This window comes from Phascolarctos cinereus, unplaced genomic scaffold (genome assembly GCF_003287225.1).
Source record: "Phascolarctos cinereus isolate Bilbo 61053 unplaced genomic scaffold, phaCin_HiC Scaffold_726;HRSCAF=1367, whole genome shotgun sequence".
NCBI classification, from domain to species: Eukaryota; Metazoa; Chordata; class Mammalia; order Diprotodontia; family Phascolarctidae; genus Phascolarctos; species Phascolarctos cinereus.
Genome location: NW_027556098.1, coordinates 82,855,069 through 82,876,174, shown reverse-complemented (window position 1 = coordinate 82,876,174; position 21,106 = coordinate 82,855,069). Strand labels below are relative to the sequence as shown.

The following is a 21,106-nucleotide window of genomic DNA, read 5'->3' as shown; positions in this document are numbered from 1 at the left end:
AGGTAGATAGACATAAACTTTTGCTAAGAAAATGCATGTTACTATGTCATAGAAATCTTGCTGCTTTGTTGGATGCTAAAATGACGTAACATGCTAAGATGATGATCTTAAATGTCACTCTTTTTTTAATTCAGAACTATGGCCTGGAAACTGAAAACCTCAAAACCCTTTCTCACAAGTTAAATGCATCTGCCAAAAATCTGCAGAATTTTATAATTGGAAGGAGGAGGAGTGGCCACTATGATGGGAGGACTAGCCGGAAACTGCCAAATGACTTCCTGACCTCTGTTGTGGATCTGATTGGAGCAGCTAAAAGTCTGCTGGCATGGTTGGACAGGTAAAATCTCTCATGTTTTTAGAGTACAAATACATATGCATATATATGACAAGTCTTTTACGTTTGTAAGATGAATTTATTAACTTGAGGGAGAAAATATAGTTGAAGTTAAGCAATATATACTTAATTTTACTGTGCTAACATCTTTGCCCTTAAATGACTCTAGTTGAAATGTAACATTTCATCAAAAAGAAAGTATGGCTAAAATAGGCTCATTAACATAAATGATTATACAATAGTATAATAATTAGTGTCTAGTTCACTCTCATATAATCTAGTTGCCATTTTCTGAAATCAGGATTCAAGGCATGACAAAGGATACACTTTTTGCAATTTCTCATTAAAAGTACATATTCTTTTCTTGAAATTTGTAGTGGTCTAGAAAATCCTAGACATATGACTACCACAAATACAAGTTGTCATGAAATAGGTATATGCGTCAATCATTTGATTAAAAACCTTTATGAATTGACCGTTATGTCCCAAGTATTGTGCTAGGTGCTAGGGACCCAAATAAAAAAGTGAAACAGTTCTTTCCCTCAAGGAGTTTACATTCTGCTAGAAGGCTATGTAATTTTTGAAGATAAGTAAATATAGGACATGTAAAATCAATACAGCAATTTGGGGAGGAGCAATGGCAACTGAGAAAATCAGGAAAGGTCTCTTGAGTGGAATCTTGAAGATTGCTAAGAGTTCAAGGAAATGGATGTAATATAACAGAGTGATCTACAGCAGAAGGACAGATTAGGCAAAGATGTAGATATAGGAGATGGAATGCCATGTATGGGAACAGCAAATAGATCAGAGTAGCTATAGCAAAGTGGGAGTGACAATAATGTGTAGTCATCAAATCAAATCAAAAGCAACAAGCATTTATTAAGTACCTTTTATGTGGCAGGCACTGTGCTAAGTGCTGTGAATACAAAGAAAGGTGAAAATGCAGCTGGGAAATATTGGACAGAGCTAGACTGTGATAGTTTTCAAATGCTAAATATGTAAGAGTTTATATTTTAGATGAAACATCATGGAAAATGATAAATCTTCTCCAGGTGAGGAGTGGACCCATTCTTTAGGAGTAGTAATTTGGCAGTTTTGTGGAGGATAGTTTGGAAAGGGGAGAGATAAAAGGAAATAAATTAAATCAATTGATAAACCTTTATTAAGTGACTACTAGATGCCAGGCACTGGGGATAAAAAGACAAGATGAAACAATTCCTGTCCACAAAGAGTTTATATTCAATTGGAATATTTTTAGATATATAGAAATATCTATATACATGTATGCATATATGTACACATAAATATATACATATATGTTATAGATATACATACATTTATACATACATATTTATATTTAATTTCAATGAAATGTTATATTTTATATTTATACAGTTTATATTTACACAAATGTGTACATGTAAGCATGTATTTGGGTACATGTATAAGTGTGTATACATTTATATACAAATGCATATATATATATATATATATATATATATATATATATATATATTCCAAAAAAAAATACAAGATAGTTTGGGAAGGAAGAGAGAACATTGGCAATTGGGGGAATCAGAAAAGGCTCATGAAAGATTCTTGTGGGATTCTACACAGTGTAGGTGAGGATGTTACATCCTATGTGAATAATAGCAAGAAGCAACAATATGGAGGACTAGACATTATCTCTAGTCCTCACAAACTCTGAAAATACCTCCAAATAAGAATTATGCATAGGAGATATAAAACTTCTCCAAATAAGAATTTTGCACAAGGTACAGTAATTATAGCTGTCTCCATGGGCCAAGGCACCAAGAAGTCTAACAAGCCAATAACTTGGAGAATTAACAGCAAAGATTAATCCCTATTCCCTAACATGCTCACTCAGCCTCTTTTCTTTAGCACGCTACAAAAATCCCACCCATGGGCTTGTGCTCTGGTATCCACTCTTTAATTCCCTTGTTGCTGCTATATTGACTTTTGTTAGCACATTCTGTACCTGCTCTCAAATTTGGTGGCAGAAAGCCAAAGACCTCAACTCTGCCCACCCGCTTCTGGAGGAAGGGGAAAGGTATAAGAGAGTGGAAGCATACTGTGCCTAGTGCAGCCATGTTCTGCAGCAATGATCAACCTGAGAACTAAAGACATAAAGAAAACATCTCAAACAGCATTCTTAGAAGCAACTTAAAGATTATAGGTCTCTCAAAAGAACATGACTAATCACAAAACCTGAATGCTAAAAATCTAAGAAATAATATATGAAAGCTGCCCAGAAATTCTAAAAACAAAACATCAATTGAAATAATCCACTGATCACTTCTAGCAAGGAAAAAAAAACTAATGTATGCTGCAAAGGGATTAAATTTAACAACCCCAATGACAAACATATTATAGGTATGTAAGTATGTATATTGGTCATTGAAATTATCAATTTAACCCCTTTGAAGCATAGAGTATATATGTGTGTATGCATGTGTATATGCATGTATTTATATGGACTAACAGGTATAAGTCATAAATAGACTTATTTACACAGATTATATGAATATGTATATACATATATGTGTATGCATGTATATACATGTATATTTACATGTCTGCAAGGGACCAGGAGAAAGACCTTATAACATAAAGAAAAGGAAATTCAAAATCACAAGACTATGTACCCAGTGGAAACCACAGGATGGAATGGAATAACCTGTAAAAATAAAAGAGCTTATGCTACAACTCAAAATGACAAACCCTGTAAATGTAAGTTTAATCATCAATAAAAAGGCAATCATCAATAAAAATCAAAGATGTTTGATACGTTCTCACAAAAAAGACATGAGTAGATTATTCACTTTGTGGACACAAAAAAAGGAAAATAACAGCTATTACAGAAAGCACAAATAACAAATTAAATTATACCATATTTAGAGGGGTATTTAAAGGGGAAAAAAGAGAAAAAGAATGACACTCATGCACTTAAAAAAACTATAACAACAAAATAGCAACAGAAGCACTCATTTAGATATTTCTTTCTAAAAGTACGCAAGATTCTATCAAAAGCAGAATTTAAATAGGTGAAGTAATGGTAGAGGAATGGGCCTAAAACAATATAAACTAAACAGTATTCCCTTTTACAGGTGAATTACTGGTTTTTTGGGGGGAGAAAAATATGCAGGGATGTGAATGTGCATAAAAGAAGAAAGAGGAGATAGAAGATAAAGGGAAATGTGTGATGTACCCTGATCAAGTCAATGATAAACAATGAAGTGAAAATAATTGCTATTGTCTCCCAGGAAGAAGAGGGCTACAGGGGAATGGTTTGAGGAATGATCAAAGGAAAGGTTTGAAATGGGAAAAGAATGATTCAGCCCTACTGAAGAGCACTGTCTGGACCAGACATATATTGTACAATGGGTGAGGGGAAACTTATAATGGAAATAATAATCATTACCTTTGAGAGAGTGTTGTGCCTCCTTGGACAGGATTCTGTCACAAGAGAAGGGCAATCAGTGCTCCTGGAGATAGCCACCATTCAGAATGGTGGGAAGATATGGATCTATAAATGAAATTTCATGAAAAATGGGAAAGGAAATGATCATGGAAAGGGTAAGAGTTAGAAATGAGATCATGCAATCAAAAATACAGGGAAATTTTTACTCTGTGGCAGTATTACTTTCTTCTGTATCTCCTAAAGGAATTGATACTTCTAAGAGTGAGGCACAACAGGGAAAGGTGGAAGGGGAAAGATATACAAGGCAATAACACAGAAATTGTTTAGAGGGGAGCTCAAAATAATTAATGCAGAAGCTTTAATCCCATGAGGATCACAAAGACTAAAAGAAGGAATAAATAAATATAAGGACCATGAATCAAAAACTAAAAGTTTTGAAGTGAAAGAAAGGGAATAGAATTAATGAAGAAAATTAATTAAAGAAATTCTTTATAGAAAAAGGTGCAGAAAATTTAAAAAAACTAACAAAATGAAGGAGAGGAGAAGGATTTTAATTAGCTGCTTAACAGAGAGAGAAAAAAGAGTAGAAGTGTTAGATTACCAGATATAAAGGAGATAGAAAAAAAGAATTGCTAAGTTAAATAAAATTCCAAAGCCAGGGAAAAGGATGACAAATGGAAGGAGATGCTTGATGAGAGAGAGAGAGAAGGAGAGAGAGAGAGGGAGAGAGAGAGAAAGAGACAGACAGGGACAGAGAGACACTGAGAGACAGAGACAAGAGAGAGACAGAGACACAGAGAGATAGAGACAGAGCCAGCCAGCCAGACAGAGACAGTGAGAGAGACAGAGACATAGACAGTGAGGGAGAGAGAGAGAGAGAGAGAGAGAGAGAGAGAGAGAGAGAGAGCACCTGTGGAAATAGGGCTGCCTTAAAGTAAATTAACCAAAAGACTAAAAAAAACCAAAGTATTATCCTTATAGAGCAGAGGAACCAAAAAAATACGTGAATTCAGGTAATATATATATATATATATATATATATATATATATATATATATATATATATATATATATACTGTTTGTGTGTATATATACATATATATTACAGACAAATAAAGTATAACTTGTATAACTTTACGTGTGTATGGATTAAATAATTCAGTAAAACAAAAGAGGATGACAAATTGGATAAGGAAACAAAACTCCTTAATCTGTTGCTTGACAAAATACTCCTAAAAATCAAAGACATACACAGAATAAAAATGTGAGGCTAGAAGAAAATGTGCTATGAAATCAGGTGAAACCAAAGCAAGAGTTGAAACAAAAACAGAAAGAAAAATTCGCAGTATAATAGTACAAACTAGGAAATTACGTTATACTCAAATGAACCATAGACAACATGATGATATCAATATTAAACTTAATTCTCCAAATGCATTAACATATAAATTCATAAAGAAAAAATTAACTAAATTAGAGATGTATAGATAGTAACTCAATAAAAGAATGAGACTTTAATGTTTCTCTCTCAATTTTAGACAAACATAATAGATAAACAAAATGGAAAATACAGAATTGAACAATGTGCTGGAGAAACTGGAACCAAAAGATTTGTGCCATCTTCTAAATGGGATTGCTAAAGATTTCTCAATACTGGACAAAGGAAATTAAGAGAGTGAAAGGGGAAGAGTTGTAGAAAAGATAATGAATTCTTTTTTTAGACGTAATGAGTTTGAGATGCTTCTAGGACAGATGAGTGATATCATTAGGTGGTACAGTGGATAGACACTGGATCCATCATCAGAAAGACCTGAGTTCAAATCCAGCCTCAGAAATTTGCTATCTATGTGACCTTGGACAAGTCTTTTAACTCTGGCAGACTCAGTTTAAAAATAATATACAATAATAGCATTTGTCTCTCAAGGCATTGAGTGGATAAAATGAGATATTATTTGTAAAATATTTTGCAAAACATAAAGCTCTATATAAATGCTGGTATTATTAGTATATTTAGAAAAATAATTAACCTTATAGGTTACTAAATCCAATTCCTTCATTTTACACATAAAAAACAGAATTCAAAAGGTTACGTGATTTTTCCAAGGTTATATGATAAAGGTTAAATTATAAAGCCAAGATTAAACTCAGGTCTCCTGATTCCAATTTTCTGAACAGGAAACTGGAGGTGTGAGAGTAGATCTTGGAAGAGATATGTGCTCTAGATATAAAGGTTGGGAATCAGTTGCATAGAAATGACAGCTGAATCCACAAAAAGTGAGATCACCAAGAAACAGAGTAGAGATAGAGAAAAGGACAGGGTACAGGGCTGAGTCCTATGATATACCTGTGCAAATAGGTCATAACATGGATGATGAACCTACAAAGATGACTAAAAGGAATAGCGCTAAGAGAATCACAGTACGAGTGTTGTGAAATCCAGTGAGGGGAGAGTGCAACGCAATGAAGACTGATGAAGTCTTAAGAAAAAGGTGTTTCAATTTGGCAATGAAGAAATCAGTAGTGACTTTGGAAAATGTAGTTTCAGTCCAGAGGCTGGCATGGAAGCCAAATTGCAAGGAGATGAGCAAGAAATAGGAAGTGAGAAAACAGCAATAAGCACAGACATCTTTTTTAGGAGTTTGGCTGAAAAGGAGATGATGGAGCTAGAATGGCAACTTGTGAAGATAGGAGAGTCAAGTAAAGCATTTTTTATGTGTGAAGGAAATCTGGACCTTTGTAGAGAGCAAGGAAACAGATATTGGAAAGAAGAGGTTGAAAATTAGGGAAAGAGAGAGGGCAAGCATCTGGAAGAGGAGGAAGGGAATTGTATCAAAGGCACAAGCAGTAGGATTTGCGTTGGAAAGAAGGTCCATATCATCCTTAGAGATTGGAGAAAAAGTGGATGGGATTTTTTTTTTATCTGAAAGTTTTCTACCAATGAAGGACAGATCCTATTGGTATACCCATCTTCTTCCTCCCACCTTTTTTTTTCAATTTTCTCCAAAGCACTGTCATCTTGTCTCTATAAAAAAAAAAAGTAAAACCACTGACAGAATTGAAAACTTATCCTCTAAATGCTTATAGAATAAGATGGATAGGATTGTAGAAAAATTGCTATAAAAATGCAAAACCAAAATTGTCCATTTAAATGAGATAAATATATCTCTTATTCTAGAAACCTAGTTCATTACCTTTCCGAAACCAGATAACAGTTCTAAAGCTAACAAAAGTATTTTCCGTCCTCTTTTAAACACTAAATTGAATAAAATAGTTCCTTAGAAGCCTTTCCCAGAGGAAAAAGCCTGGAAGTTGAATCACAGTCAGTAACTTTGGAATTTATTTTCAGCATGTGTTCACTTCTATTTTTAACTCATACCCTGCTGTTCTTCACACCTCATCTTTCTTTAAAATTTTTATGAATCTGTCCTGTCAATCTATATGTGGACATTTTAGAACTTTTTATATAATGGCCCCATACTAGCACCAGTGAAAATGTCTAAAATTATATTGAGTTCCCAATGTGGTCTTTCATGGTTTTCTTTGAATTGTCAGGCATTGAATTCTCCTCCTTTGAAATTGCTTGCCAGGGGAACTGTTGCAGTTCTTCCCTTTCACATGGTAAGAATTTGGAGGACAAAAATAATTTCCAAAACTACGATTTATCTGCAAAGGGCCACAAATACTCCAAATTGGCAGGTTTAAGGTTACTATTTGTTGTTAGGTCTCACCTCCTTAGGACAACTGCTTAGTACCTCTGTCCTGGTACCTGTTCTTGCTTCCAAAAAGAACAGTGCCACTAATGTTAATTCCTCTACTTCTGCATGATCCAGTAAGTCCCAGATTATTCCAGCCTAGATAGTAGTTAAGAAACTAGAAATTTCCCTAGCTAACTTTTTCAATTTATAACCCTTAATTGAGTGCCCGTTATGAATAAAGCACTGTCCTAGGTGTTGAAGGAGCTACAAAGATAAACAAAACATTATCTCTGCTTTCAAAGATAGATATGTATGTCAAGGAGATGATGTGTATATAAATATAATACTCTAGAATTGGATCCCTGTGCACCAGCCCCCTAACTAATGCAAGGAAATGACAGCTACCAAAATTGAAGTCCATTGTATGAGGAGCCAAGGATAAATGGTTAGTTAAATGAGTCATGAATGATTATTCATCAGTGTCAGATGTTGCATAAAAATTGAGATTGGGGACTGAGAAAAGACTATTCAATTTAGCCTTCAAGACATAACTGGTAATCTTCAAGAAAGTGGTTTCAGTGTATTTATAGTTTATATACATATAATTTATAGTCATGTGAAAAAATTCTCTAAACCATTACTGATTAGAGAAATGAAAATTAAAACAACCTTGAGTTATCATTTTACATGTTTCAGATTGGCTGAAATGGTTGAAGGGAAAAGCAACAAATGTCGAAAGGAATGTGGAAAAAATGGGACACATTCAGTGTTGGTGGAATTGTGAATCGATCCAACTATTTTGAAGGGCAATCTGAAATGATACCCAAAGAGTTATTAGACTGCCTATACCCTTTGACCCAGTAGTACCACTACTACGTCTATTTCCAAAGATGATTAGTAAAAAAGGAAAAGAACCTATATATTCTAAAATATTTATAGCACCTCTCTTTGCATTGGCAAAGAACTGGAAATCAGAGAGATGCCTACCAATTGGGGAATGGCTGAACAAATTGTGGTATATGAGTGTGATGGAATGGTGTTGTGCTATAAGAAATGATGAGCTCAATGATCTTAGAAAAAACATGAATAGACTGAGTAGAACCAAAAGAACATTGTTTACAGTAACAGCAATGTTATTTTAAGAACAACAACTAAGTCATTTTGACTATTATAAATACCCAAATTAACTACAAAGGACGTATGAAGGAAGATACTATCTGAATCCAGAGAAAAAACTGATAAATAAAAGTGTGTATATAATGATTACATATATATGTGTGTGTGTGTGTGTGTGTGTTGTGTGTGTGTGTATACATACATATATACATATTTGTGTCAAATGGTAGCCATCTCTAGGGTGGGAATGGGGATGAAAAAGGAAAAAAAAAGAAATTTACATGATAAGTTTACATATTTAAAAGGAATAGCAAGTTGTACATAATAGATTTGCAGTTTCATGTGCAATCATCTTTTTTTATTATACTATGTTATGGAAATGCTTGTTTTATTCCATAAATTAAAAATAAATAAAACATTTTAAATAGCTGTTTCCATGTGAAGTGGTGGGAAGAGATGTCCAAAAGCAAATGACTGAGGACTAAGTTGTTGATTAGGAAGTAGAGACAAGCATTTTAATCTTCTTCTAGAAAGATGTTTGACTATGGTGAAGACAGATAGAATGAGAGCTGTTGAGCAAATACTAAGGTGGAAAGTAATGATTTTGGGGGGATTGAGGAAGGGTAGGGAACCTTTGCATGTTCATAGTCAGAAAAGAAGGAGCCAATGGAGAGGCAATATATAGTTTCATGTTAAGGATGCAAAAGAGAGAAGGGAAGATTGATGGAGTAATGTCCCAGCAGAGAAGGTGGGTAGGAAAGGGATAAAGGACACAAGTCCTGGAATCAGAAAGTTAAAAGGGATCTCTGAAGTCATTTACAAAGATACCATGGTATAAAACAGGGATTTTTAACCTGAAATCCATAGATTTCAAGGAGTCTATTAACTTGCAACTTATGTTTTGATAAATGTATTCAATATAATTGGTTTTCTTTATAATCCTATGTATTTTATCCCACACACTTAGATACATTATTCTGAGAATAACGTCGAAGGGATCCATGACACACAAAAAAGGGTTAAGATAACCTCCTATAGAGGAAAAAGCACTTTATCTGGATATATGGATCAAATCCTCACTCTGTTACTTACTGCTTATGTTATATTAATCAAATCTATTGTCTTCTCTGAATCTCAGTTTCCTGAATGTGTAAAATATAGGAACTGCATTTTAGAATGAAGGAGCATTAGAGAGTTTCTAAGCTGTCTTCTGGCTCTAAACCCTAGTCCAATCTCTATTCAAATCATGAATCCCATGTACTGATCCCATATCCCAATAAATGGTCTTTTTCTTCTATTTAAAGGCTTCTAATGACAGAAAAATCATAACACTGGCAGCACATTCCCATTTGATTGCTGTCATTTAGTTGTTTCAGTCATGTCCTGCTCTTTGTGACCTCATTTGGGGTGTTCTTGGCAAGGATACTGGAGTGATCTATCATTTCCTTCTCCAGTTTATTTTACAAATGGGAACATTGGGGCAAACAGGGTTAAATGACCTGACCAGGGTCACACAGCTAGTAAGTGTCTGAGACCAGATTCAACTCAGGAAGATGAGTCTTCCTGTCTCTAGACCCAGCACTCTATTCAATTCCCCACTTAGGTGCCCCCATTTCCATTTTAGACATTCCTAATTTGAAAGATTCTCCTTATATTCAATCAAAATTTACCACTTTGGAGTTTCCACCAACTTGTATAACTTTGATCTTTGAGGCCCAACAAAACAAGTTGAATACCATTTTGGCTGCAATGGAGAAAGTAAGTGCCAGAAGCATCTTTAAGCCAGCAGACAGATGTTAGAGAGGGTTGTGTAGGTAGACTGTGGGAGCAGAGACAAAGTGAAGTTTGTGGAAGCAGCCCCATTGCATGGTTGTGGGACTCTGGAATTCCAGGCCTCTGTGTATGTTTGCCTGTGTGTATGTGTATGGAATGGGGATGGCAGGTGAGGGAGTGGGGAAGCCTATTAAAACTCATTAGCTGCCCCCTAAGATTTTTGTATCAGTAAGCAGTTGAGCAATAGCACTGTTTCAAAGCCCAGACATAGATGTCAAAGCAAAAGGAGGTACCTGAGCAAAGCTAAACTGAGTTTTGTATTGGACTGCATCCTTTCAGTTCACACTTCTAAGAAGTATAGTTAGCCACCGCCCTGGGGCTAAATTTTCTGTCCTCACAGTTGAAAAGTATAAAGGATATTTGTGCATCTTTTAATGACCCAACAAAATTGTAGCTATTTCTATTCTTTTCCCCTTAGGCATGCATAGGTTTGACCATTAATTGAAGCCAAAAACATGACAACTTTTGACTTTGCACCAATCTGATTTTTGGGAAGAGCTCAATTTTCTATGGCCAACTTTTAGATCCAATACAGAAATTATATTTTGGTTTGCAGAATCCTTAATTACATTGGAAATATACTATCTCAAATGGGAAAGTGTTTTCCATTGGGAAATAATAGATGTTTCCCTTTTATTTTTTAAATTAATTTAGTTATTTTTAGTGTTCAACAATAATTTCCACAAGATTTTGAATTCCACGTTTTCTCCCTATCTCTCCCCTCCCTCACCCCTAGACTTCTGAGTACCCCTTCCCACAATCTGCCCTCCTATCACCCCCCCATCCCCTTCCCATTCTATTTTCTTGTGAGTCAGAATAGAATTCTTTACCCATTGCCTGTATATCTTGTTTCCCAGTTGCATGTAAAAACATTTTTAACATTTGTTTTTAAAACTTTGAATTCCAAGTTCTCTCCCTTCCTTCCTCCCCACCTATCCTCATTGAGAAGGCCAGCAACTCAATATAAGTTATACTTGTGTAGGCATGCAAAACACTTCCATAATAGTTGTGTTGTGAAATACTAACTGTAATTCCCTCCATCCTGTCCTGCTCTGCCATTTATTCTATTCTGTCCTTTGACTTGTCCCTCCTCAAAAGTATTTGCTTCTGATTTCCCCCTCCCCTAATCTGCCCTCCCTTCTATCATCCCCCCTTCCCTCTCTTATTCCCTTTTCCTCTATTTTCCTGTAGGATAAGATAGATTTCCATACCCAAGTAAGTGTGTATGTAATTCCCTCCTTAAGCCAAATCTAATGAGAGTAAGATTCACTCATTCCATCTCACTTCCCCCCTCTTCCCCTGTACTGTAAAGGCTTTTTCTTGTCTCTTTTATATGAGATAATTTACCCCATTCTGTCTTTTCTTTTCTCCCCCTCCCAGTACAATTCTCTCTTACCCCTTAATTTCGTTCTTTACATATTATCCCTTCATATTCAACTCACCCTGTACTCTCTCTCTCTCTCTCTATCTCTCTCTCTCTCTCTCTCTCTCTCTCTCTCTCTCTCTCTCTCTCCCTCCCTCCCTCCCTCCCTCTCTTTCTCTCTCTCTCCATATACATATATGTATACACACACACACACACACACATACACATACATACATACACGTATGTGTGTGTGTGTATTCCCTCCAACTTCACTAATACTGAGAAAGGTCTTATGAGTTACAAATATTATCCTTCCATGTAGGAATGTAAACAGTTTAGCTTTAATAAGTTCCTTATGATTTCTCTTTCCTGTTTACCTTTTCATGCTTCTCTTGAGTCTTGTATTTGAAAGTCAAATTTTCTATTCAGCTCTGGTCTTTTCATCAAGAATGCTTGAAGGTCCTCTATTTCTTTGAATGTCCATTTCTTTTTCCCTGAAGGATTATACTCAGTTTTGCTGGATAGGTGATTCTTGGTTTTAATCATTGCTCCTTTGACCTCCAGAATATCATATTCCAAACTCACCAGTCCCTTAATGTAGAAGTTGCTAAATTTTGTGTTGTCCTGATTATGTTTCCAAAATGCTTGAATTGCTTCTGTCTGGCTGCTTGCAATATTTTCGCCTTGACCTGGGAACTCTAGAATGTGGCTATAATATTCACAGGAGTTTTCCTTTGGGGATATTTTTTAGGAGGTGATCAGTGAATTCTCTCAATTTCTATTTTACTCTCTGGTTCTAGAATATCAGGGCAGTATTCCTTGGTAATTTCTTGAAATATGATATCTTGGTTCTTTTTTGATCAGGTAGTTCAATAATTTTTAAATGATTTCTCCTAGATCTATTTTCCAGGTCAATTGTTTTTTCCAATGAGATATTTCACATTCTCTTCTATTTTTTCACTTTTGTTTTTGTTTTATAATTTATTGATTTCTCAAAGAGTCATTAGCTTCCATTTGCTCCATTCTGATTTTTAAGGAAGTATTTTCTTCAGTGAGCTTTGGACTTTTCCATTTGGCCAATTCTGTTTTTTAAGGCATTCTTTTCCTCATTGGCTTTTTGGATCTCTTTTGACATTTGGGTTAGTCTATTTTTAAGGTGTTATTTTTTTCAGTATTTTTTTGGATCTCCTTTAGCAAGCAGTTGACTGGTCTTATATCATTTTCTTGCACCACTCTCTTCCCAATTTTTCCTTTACTTTTCTTACTTGCTTTACAAAATCCTTTTTGAGCTCTTGACCATGGCCTGAGACCAACTCATATTTTTCTTGGAGGCTTTGAATGTAGGAACTTTAACTTTGTTGTCTTCTTTTGGTTGTGTGTTTTGTTCTTCTTTGTCACCAAAATAAGATTCTATAGTCTTGAGGTTTTTTAAACACTGTTTGCTCACATTCCCAGCCTTGACTTTTAAACTCTTTGTTAAGGTAGGGCTCTACTTCTGGTGTGGAGGGTGTACTGTCCCAAGCTTCAGGGGTTTGTGCAGCTGTTTTCAGAGGTACTAGGGAACCTATAAATTTTCAGTTCTTTGAAGGTGGTATTATCAAAGGAGTGGTGTTTATTCCTTTCCTGGCCTGAGCTCTGGTCTATGCATGACCACAAGCACTCTTTTCTGCCTTGGAACTTTGAGGAGGATTCCTTCTGTACCACAGCCACAAACTCCACCTCGACGGTGGACCACCATCCGGGACTGTGACTCAGATCCAAGCATAGGCAAAGCAAGAGAATCCTGCCTCAGCACCAGAAAAGATATCCCTGCAATCCCCCTCTGATCAGAGCTCAATCCCCCCCCCCACCATCTAGGTGCTGAGGGTTCCAGAAGTAGTCACTACACTTTGGCTGCCACTCAGGGGCTGTGCTGGGGCCAGGGTTGGACTGCGCTCCTCTTACCCTTTCCCACTGACCTTCTGAGTTGTCTTTGGCATTTGTGGGTTGAGAAGTCTAGAAACCGCCACAGCTGCCATGTGATTCAGCAGTTGAGGCCTGCTCCAGGTTTACTGGACCCTCATCTTTGCCTGCAGGGCACACACTGAACTGGCTCCTCTCTCATTCCCTGGGGCAAAAGACCTTTCCTGTCAACCTTCCAGGTTGTCTTGGACTAGAAATTCATTTCACTCTGTCTTTTGTGGGTTCTGCTGCTCTAGAATTTGTTTGGAGTCATTTTTACAGGTATTTGGAGGGATTTGGGGGAGACCTCAAGCAGGTCACTGCTTTTACTCTACCATCTTGGCTCTGCCCCCAATTTTTTCCCTTTTAATTGAAAGCTAGATACTTAGAGTGAAATAATGCTTCTTTTATGAGTATGAGTAGATAGAAGAGTGGAAAACTAACTGTTACAGAATTAGGTATGCTAGCAGCACTATATACCAAATGGATTTTCCTTTTTGCATAATTTGAAGATCAAATGATACTATTAGAAATATTTGTGAGGAAATTCACATTATATTTAATCACATCATTTTTAACGAAATTTTTCAATTTTATAAATGGTGACTTTTTAAATCTAAAATTCAAATACTTTTTGATCAGAATAGTTCCAGTTCTTAAAGTACCATTTTTTTATGCTTCAATAGAGCAAAAATAGTCTTATGGTTGTCTGTTTTGGCTTTAAAAAAAAACTCTACTATGTAATTAGATGTCTTATTCTATTTCATATGATTGAGTACATAGATCATTTCAAATATATGTATATATGTATGTATGTATATGTATATATATATATATATATATATACATACACATGGCAGCTAGGTGACGCAGTGGATAGAATGCTGAGCCTGGAGTCAGGAAGACTTCTCTTCCTGAGTTCAAGTCCATCTTCAGACATTTACTGGCTGTATGTCTCTTACCAAGTCACTTAACACTGTTTGCCTCAGTTTCCTCACCTGTAAAATGGGTTGGAGAAGGAAATAGCAAAACATTCCAGTATTTTTGCCATGAAAACCCTGAAAGGAGGGCTCATGAAGTCAGGCATGACTGAAAAACAGCTAAAAAGTAAACATATATGTGATATATATATGCATATATGTATGTATATATGCATATATGTATGTATATATACACATATGTTGATTGATATATAGATATATATCTATATATCTCCATACAAATTTCTAATTAACTCATAGGTTCTTAATGTCTCATTTAATTTTGTCAGTTAATCAAACACTTACTGTTAGAAAACACTACTACTAGTAAGTAGGGTATGAAATGCCAATGAATTTGAGTGTGGTATACCAATAATGCATTCAGGCCCCAGAGGATTGAGGAAAATATGAAAAGACCTTAATGTAGTTACAAGCTGAGGAATTTAAATTCGAAAAATTTCTCTGGTAATTACTTTATAATTTCGTGTAAATATTAGAAGGATTATTGTGAGATGTAGAAATCTCCTTCTCTGAAGAGTTTTAATGCCAAGATCAAATCTCACCTCTATGATTTTTTTTAAAATATAGGTTTTATTGATAGTTTGTTCTCATACCATAACCATCTCCAGTCATATATTACAACCCTAAATAAGTCATCTTTTTTAATAGATAAAAAATAATTAAGCAAAACAAATTGTCAAAGTTACCATATCTGGCTATGAATACGTCATTCAACACTGATATTCTTCCACTTATCCACTAAAAGAAAACAGTTATGTTTTGTCATAAATTCTCTAGGACCAAGACTCATCATTATGTTTAATCAGTCTGACGTCCTTTTAGTCTTCTTTTTGACAACATTATTTTAGTCATTGTGTATATCTATATAACTATAATGGTTTGAGAAGGTAAAGTATGTACTAATTGGAAATTATGAATTCTGTAAGTCATTATTTTATACTTTTCAAAATTAAAATTAATTAAAATTATTTTTTTTCAATTTTTAAATATTTATTTTTTCTCCCTCTTATGTCACCCTGGGGGGGGGGGGAAATCCTTGCAAGAAATAAGCATAATGATACAAAATTAATCCCCTCATTGCCATGTTCAAAAAAGCATATCTCATTTTGCATATTAGTCAATCAACTATCATCATCAGTCCTCTGGTTTCATAATTGATCATTTCTTTAATTGGAATTACTATGTCTTTCAAAATTATTTTTACAATGTTGATATTATAGCATAAATTATTCTTCTGTCTCTATTCATTTCACCCTATAACTTTACATGTCTTTCCAGATTACTCTAAAACCATCCCTTTCATCACTTTTTACAGTACAAGAGTATTCCATCACATTCATGTTCCATCATTTGTTAACCCACTCTCCAGGTGATGGGTAACCCTTTAGTTTCCCATTCTTTGTCACTCAAACAGAGTTACATTTTTGAGATACACATTTTTGAACATAGCCAATGAGGGAATTTGTTTGGTATCTCTATGCTTCTTTTATGCAAGAGTTTTACTTTGTTTTTCTTTTCAGAAGGAAAGAAAAAAAGAGAAAAAAGAGTTTGAAAGTTGAAAAAAAATTTTTTTGAAAAGGCATAGTTAATTGGATTAGGTTAAAATAATGACAGAGTATTTATAATTCCCAATTTGTATATATAAAACACCTTTTTCTTTTTAAAAAAAATTTCCTTGGGATTTATAGACTTAGTAATGATATTACTAAGTCTAAGGATATGTATGGTTTAGTAACTTTTGGAATATAGTAATCAAATGCATCTTGATAGGGAACCCAAAATCTCTAAAGCTTAATTACCCTTTCCTGATTCCTAATCCATTCCTAGCACCAGAAATTTATATCTATATTTGAAATTGGTCTCTGTAGAATGATAGATCACATGGAAAGATAGGTCATACAGAACATGGCCAATTGATTCATTAGTAAGCACTTAGAAATCATTAAATCACCTTTAAGTACCTGGGATATCAGTAGAGAAAATGAAACAATCTTTGCTCCCAAAGAGCAACAGGAGTGGATATACACATATGTATACATAGAAAAAAACATAAAGAGAACAACATTACTAATTACAAAGTAAGTAGGAGAGAGGACACTAGTATTTGGAAAGATCAGGAACAGCTCCACGAAGAAGGTGGAGCTTGAATTTTATGTTGAAGAAAGATAAGGACTCATTAAGCCTGTAGTGAGAAAGAACCACATTCCAGGCAGGTGGATGACCAGTGCAAACTCACAAAGATGGCAGATGAAGAACTCTATGTAAAGAACAGAGAGAAGGCCAATTTGACTGGATTGTAGAATGTGAGAGGGAGAGTGATGTACAAAAAAGTTGAAAGATAAGTTGAGGCCAGAGGCTGAAAAGATAGGTTAAGGCCAGGTTGTGAAGGTTTTAAGACTTAAACAAAAGAGTCTAGATTTTATCCCAGAGGAAACAGAGAGCAACTGGATTGTGGTTGTTTTGGTTTGTCCTTCATTCTCGAAGAGGACCATGGCATCAGGGAAATGATGATACGACTTGCAATTGACTTTGATTTGAATGAGGGAGGGCTGTGCAAGGTCACCAGACTCACTTTCTCCTCCAGAGCCATCTGGGTCCACTGGCCTGATATCCATCAGGAGTAACTGGAGCTTGATTGGAGTAGCAACATGGTCAGATATACACTGAGGGAAATTACAATGGCTTCTGTGCAGAGAATGGACTGGCGTGAAGGCTTCAGACTGGGAGACAAGTTAGGAGACTTTTGCAATAGTAGGTCAAATCAGATCAACAAGAATTTGTTAAGCATCTACTATGTGCCAAGTAGAACAAGCAAACAGTTATGCAAAACAAATTGGAGATACCGGAGGAAAGCTCTTAAGATTAAGGAGGAACAGGAATGATTTCTTAAAGAAAATGAGACTTTAGCTGATACTCCAAAGAAGCCACAGAATCCTGAAAATAGATATGAGGAGGGAAACAGTTTCAGTCATGAGAGAATGCTGAAAATTCAAGGAAAAATCAGGAAATGGAGTATCTTGTAGGAGGAATAGCAAAGAGGCCTATGTCAGTAGATCCCAGAGTATGTTGAGGGCAGTAAGGTATAAGAAGATTGGAAAACAGAAAGAGGTCAGGTTTGAAAGGCTTGAAAAGCCAAACATATTTGATCCTGAAGGCAATAGGGAGCCACTGGAATTTGGAATAAGGAAATGACATGGTCAGACCTTTAGGAAGTTCAGTTTGACAGTTGAGTGGAGGATGGACTGGATGGGGAAGAAGAGGTAGGGAAACCAATCAGCAAACTATTGCAACCATCCATCCAAGAGGTACTTGGCACACAGACAGTGCTCAGTAACTCTCTGTTTAAAGGTTTTTTTTTTATTTAAATGTCACTTTTTCCAAGCTTAAAGCAAAGATATTCACCTTGAATTCATATTCTGCATCCAGAGTCTAAATGCTGCCTTTAACATATAGTGATTCACACTGACTGTACAGTATTAAGTATGTTTTGGAGTTGTTCAGGAACTATTCCTGCTCAAACCAATTTTCTTTTCCTTTTATAGATCTCCTTTTGCTGCTGTGACTGACTACTCCCTCACCAGGAATAGTGTCATCCAGCTCTGCCTGGAGCTAACAACAATTGTTCAGCAGGTATAAACCCATTACTTATTTCTTATTTGTTAGCTATGTTCTAGTCACTCATGATAGGATTAGTCCTTTATTCTAAGATTTACCATTAACTCATTCTTAAATTATTCACTTAAATTATTCACAATTACTTGTCTGTAATTATATCAGGTAGTAACAGAAATTAAGCAAATCTTTCTCAGAAAGGACTGTGCACAGCTCTATGTAAAGGAAGTACTAAAAGAGCCTTCATAGGACCATAGATTTTGAACTGGAAGGAACTATTGAGGCAACGGAATTCAATCTCTTGATTTTCCTCAGATGAGGAAACTGAGATACACAACTAAGTAAGAACCTGAGGCTGGTTTTCCAGACTCTAAGTCCATTGCTGTATCCATTGGGTCACCTAGTTTCCTTATAACAACATGATCCAGAGAAATGATTTGTCTGCCTTCCCCCAGCCCAAAGATCTCATTGTTATAACAAAATAATAGAATCCTACAGTTTGATGGACCTTAGAGTCTCTCTCTCTCTCTCTCTCTCTCTCTCTCTCTCTCTCTCTCTCTCTCTCACTCCATCACAAACACACACATATAGCTAGCTATAAATTAGATAGATAGATAGATAGATAGATAGATAGATAGATAGATAGATAGATAGATAGATAAGCAAACCCTGTGATCTTATTGAATTGGTTACTCCTCAAATCAGTGCAGATCCTAATCTGTATGGGTTTTCTTGTCCCATTCCATTTTTGTCCACACTTTCTAAAGATCTGCCAGAGAATACACAACAAATCTTTTTAAGATCTTCCTTTATATAAGGCTTCTTAACTTTTTTGGGTCTTGGACTCTTTTGTAGTCTGATAAAATCCATAAACCCTATTTCAGAAAAACATTGTTAAATGTATACAATAAAATGCAGAGGATTACATAGGAAACTAATTCTATTGAAATACAGATATCAAAATATTTTTTGAAAAAATGAGTTCCTGGACTTCTGTTTAGGAACCCCTACTCTAATTTGTTTCTTTGTTTTGCATTTTGAGGTCCCTTATAGAGTACTTGGCTGTTTCCCAGTATTTTCTCTCTTTTCTGCTATGTGACCAACTCATCTCCTTTTCCAGTTCTACATTTGTTCAATGTAGAAGTCACAAAAAGTCATTCACTACCTTAATTCCCCAGAGACTGGGATATGCTGAAATTTGCGATCAGTAAGTAGCGCCAAGAGATCATCTGTGTTGAAAGTATGAGGCTCTGCACTTTGCACTAAGCACTGGCTTAGTATTACTAAAAAGCAATTTCCCAAATGCAAACCCCCTGGCTTTCTTACTCCTTTCAGTTCTAGTGCCAACTCATTTTCCATTCCTGTACCTGTCCTAAATACATGTCCCATAGCACTAACTTCAAACCAACTACATGTTGTAATATGGACAGTACTCATTTTTCCATTCATTTATTTTAGGTTTGTAAACACACACAACCACAGAAACACAAAAACACATTATATAAGTGTGTGCATGTGTACACACACAAACGTGCTCATGCATACAAGAATGAAGGAAAATATTTTTTTTTACTCTTCTATTCTAAAAAACTCTAACTTTTCCTACAAAATACTCATGGATGTCAGAGGAACCAGCACACGGCGGTAAGTTCAAACAATGAACTGGCCCAACTGTAGACCTTTAAGTGACTTCTAACTTTTTTTTCCTGAAGCTATACCACAAATGAATTACTTAGCATGACAGTTATCCCTAAATAACCATAAACAAATATATGTGTATAAACACATGTAACCCTCAACAATGAGTGATTTTCTAGTTTTTGAAGTAATTGTAAGCCCATTTTTCTGGACACCAACTAACCTTTTAAGCCCCTTCCCCTCTCATGTTGCTTGCCTCTTTCTGGTACAAGTGCCTTTGAAGTGAAAAGTAGAGAAGGTAAGATATGTGGGGGAGGAGGTTGAAACAAGTGACTAAAATTATTGAGTTATTATTGATGGATTTAATTTATCATATTTAATTAATTACTTCTCTCATTGAAAACAATTTTAGTATTTTCTTGTCAAGAACTTTCTCAGCAAAATATATATATATATATATATATATATATATATATATATATATATATATATTTAATATTATATATTTAAAAACCTGCCAATTCTTTTTGCAAGACTTATAAATTTTTTTTTGGCATCATTGCCTACCAAAACTGCATGTTTTCTGTTTGGTAAACAGTATGGGAGCCAAACTTTTTCACTTTTGTATAACAAAACATATAAGATGCTCATTAGAACTGTATTGCAGCAAGAGATGTCAGTAGAGTCAGGGAGTACTTCAAGTTCCTCATTCACATAATGACATCAGGCAAGGCACCATACTCTAATGCTTCCATTTTCCTTGAAGGTTATATAAATTATTATTATTAATATATTGGAAGTAGCAGCATGGTATAGTGAAGCATCTCCTTCAGGATGATTTCCCAATAATCTCCATGTTGTTGAAGGGGATTGATTTAACTCTAAAAATAGGATTAAGGCAGGTAGCAAAAATCTGAGTGAACTTCCTATGTGCCACAAATGGAAAGAGATTGTTTCTGACTTTTTAAATGGACAGCTATACACTCAGTATTTTGATAATAATGTCAGATTGGTAAAAAGCTCAATTTCAGTCTGTCCATGTTGGTTTTATGCCTATGCTTTTATTTTTCAGATATTTATTATTTTTTTCATTCTGAACTTAACAAATCACTCCAGTATCTTTACCAA

The 21,106-nt window shown here is 35.2% G+C and overlaps 1 protein-coding gene across 10 annotated transcripts in view; it reads left to right on the top strand.

Annotated features, from left to right (window-relative positions):
* CNKSR2 (connector enhancer of kinase suppressor of Ras 2) overlaps positions 1-21,106 on the top strand; it is a 333,138-nt gene that overhangs the window by 89,938 nt on the left and 222,094 nt on the right. For all 10 annotated transcript variants that reach the window (XM_078146630.1, XM_078146627.1, XM_078146628.1 and 7 more), the window contains exons 3-4: positions 135-337; positions 18,271-18,358. In XM_078146630.1, the coding sequence (XP_078002756.1) occupies positions 135-337; positions 18,271-18,358 (291 nt within the window). The remainder of the gene's footprint in view (positions 1-134; positions 338-18,270; positions 18,359-21,106) is intronic.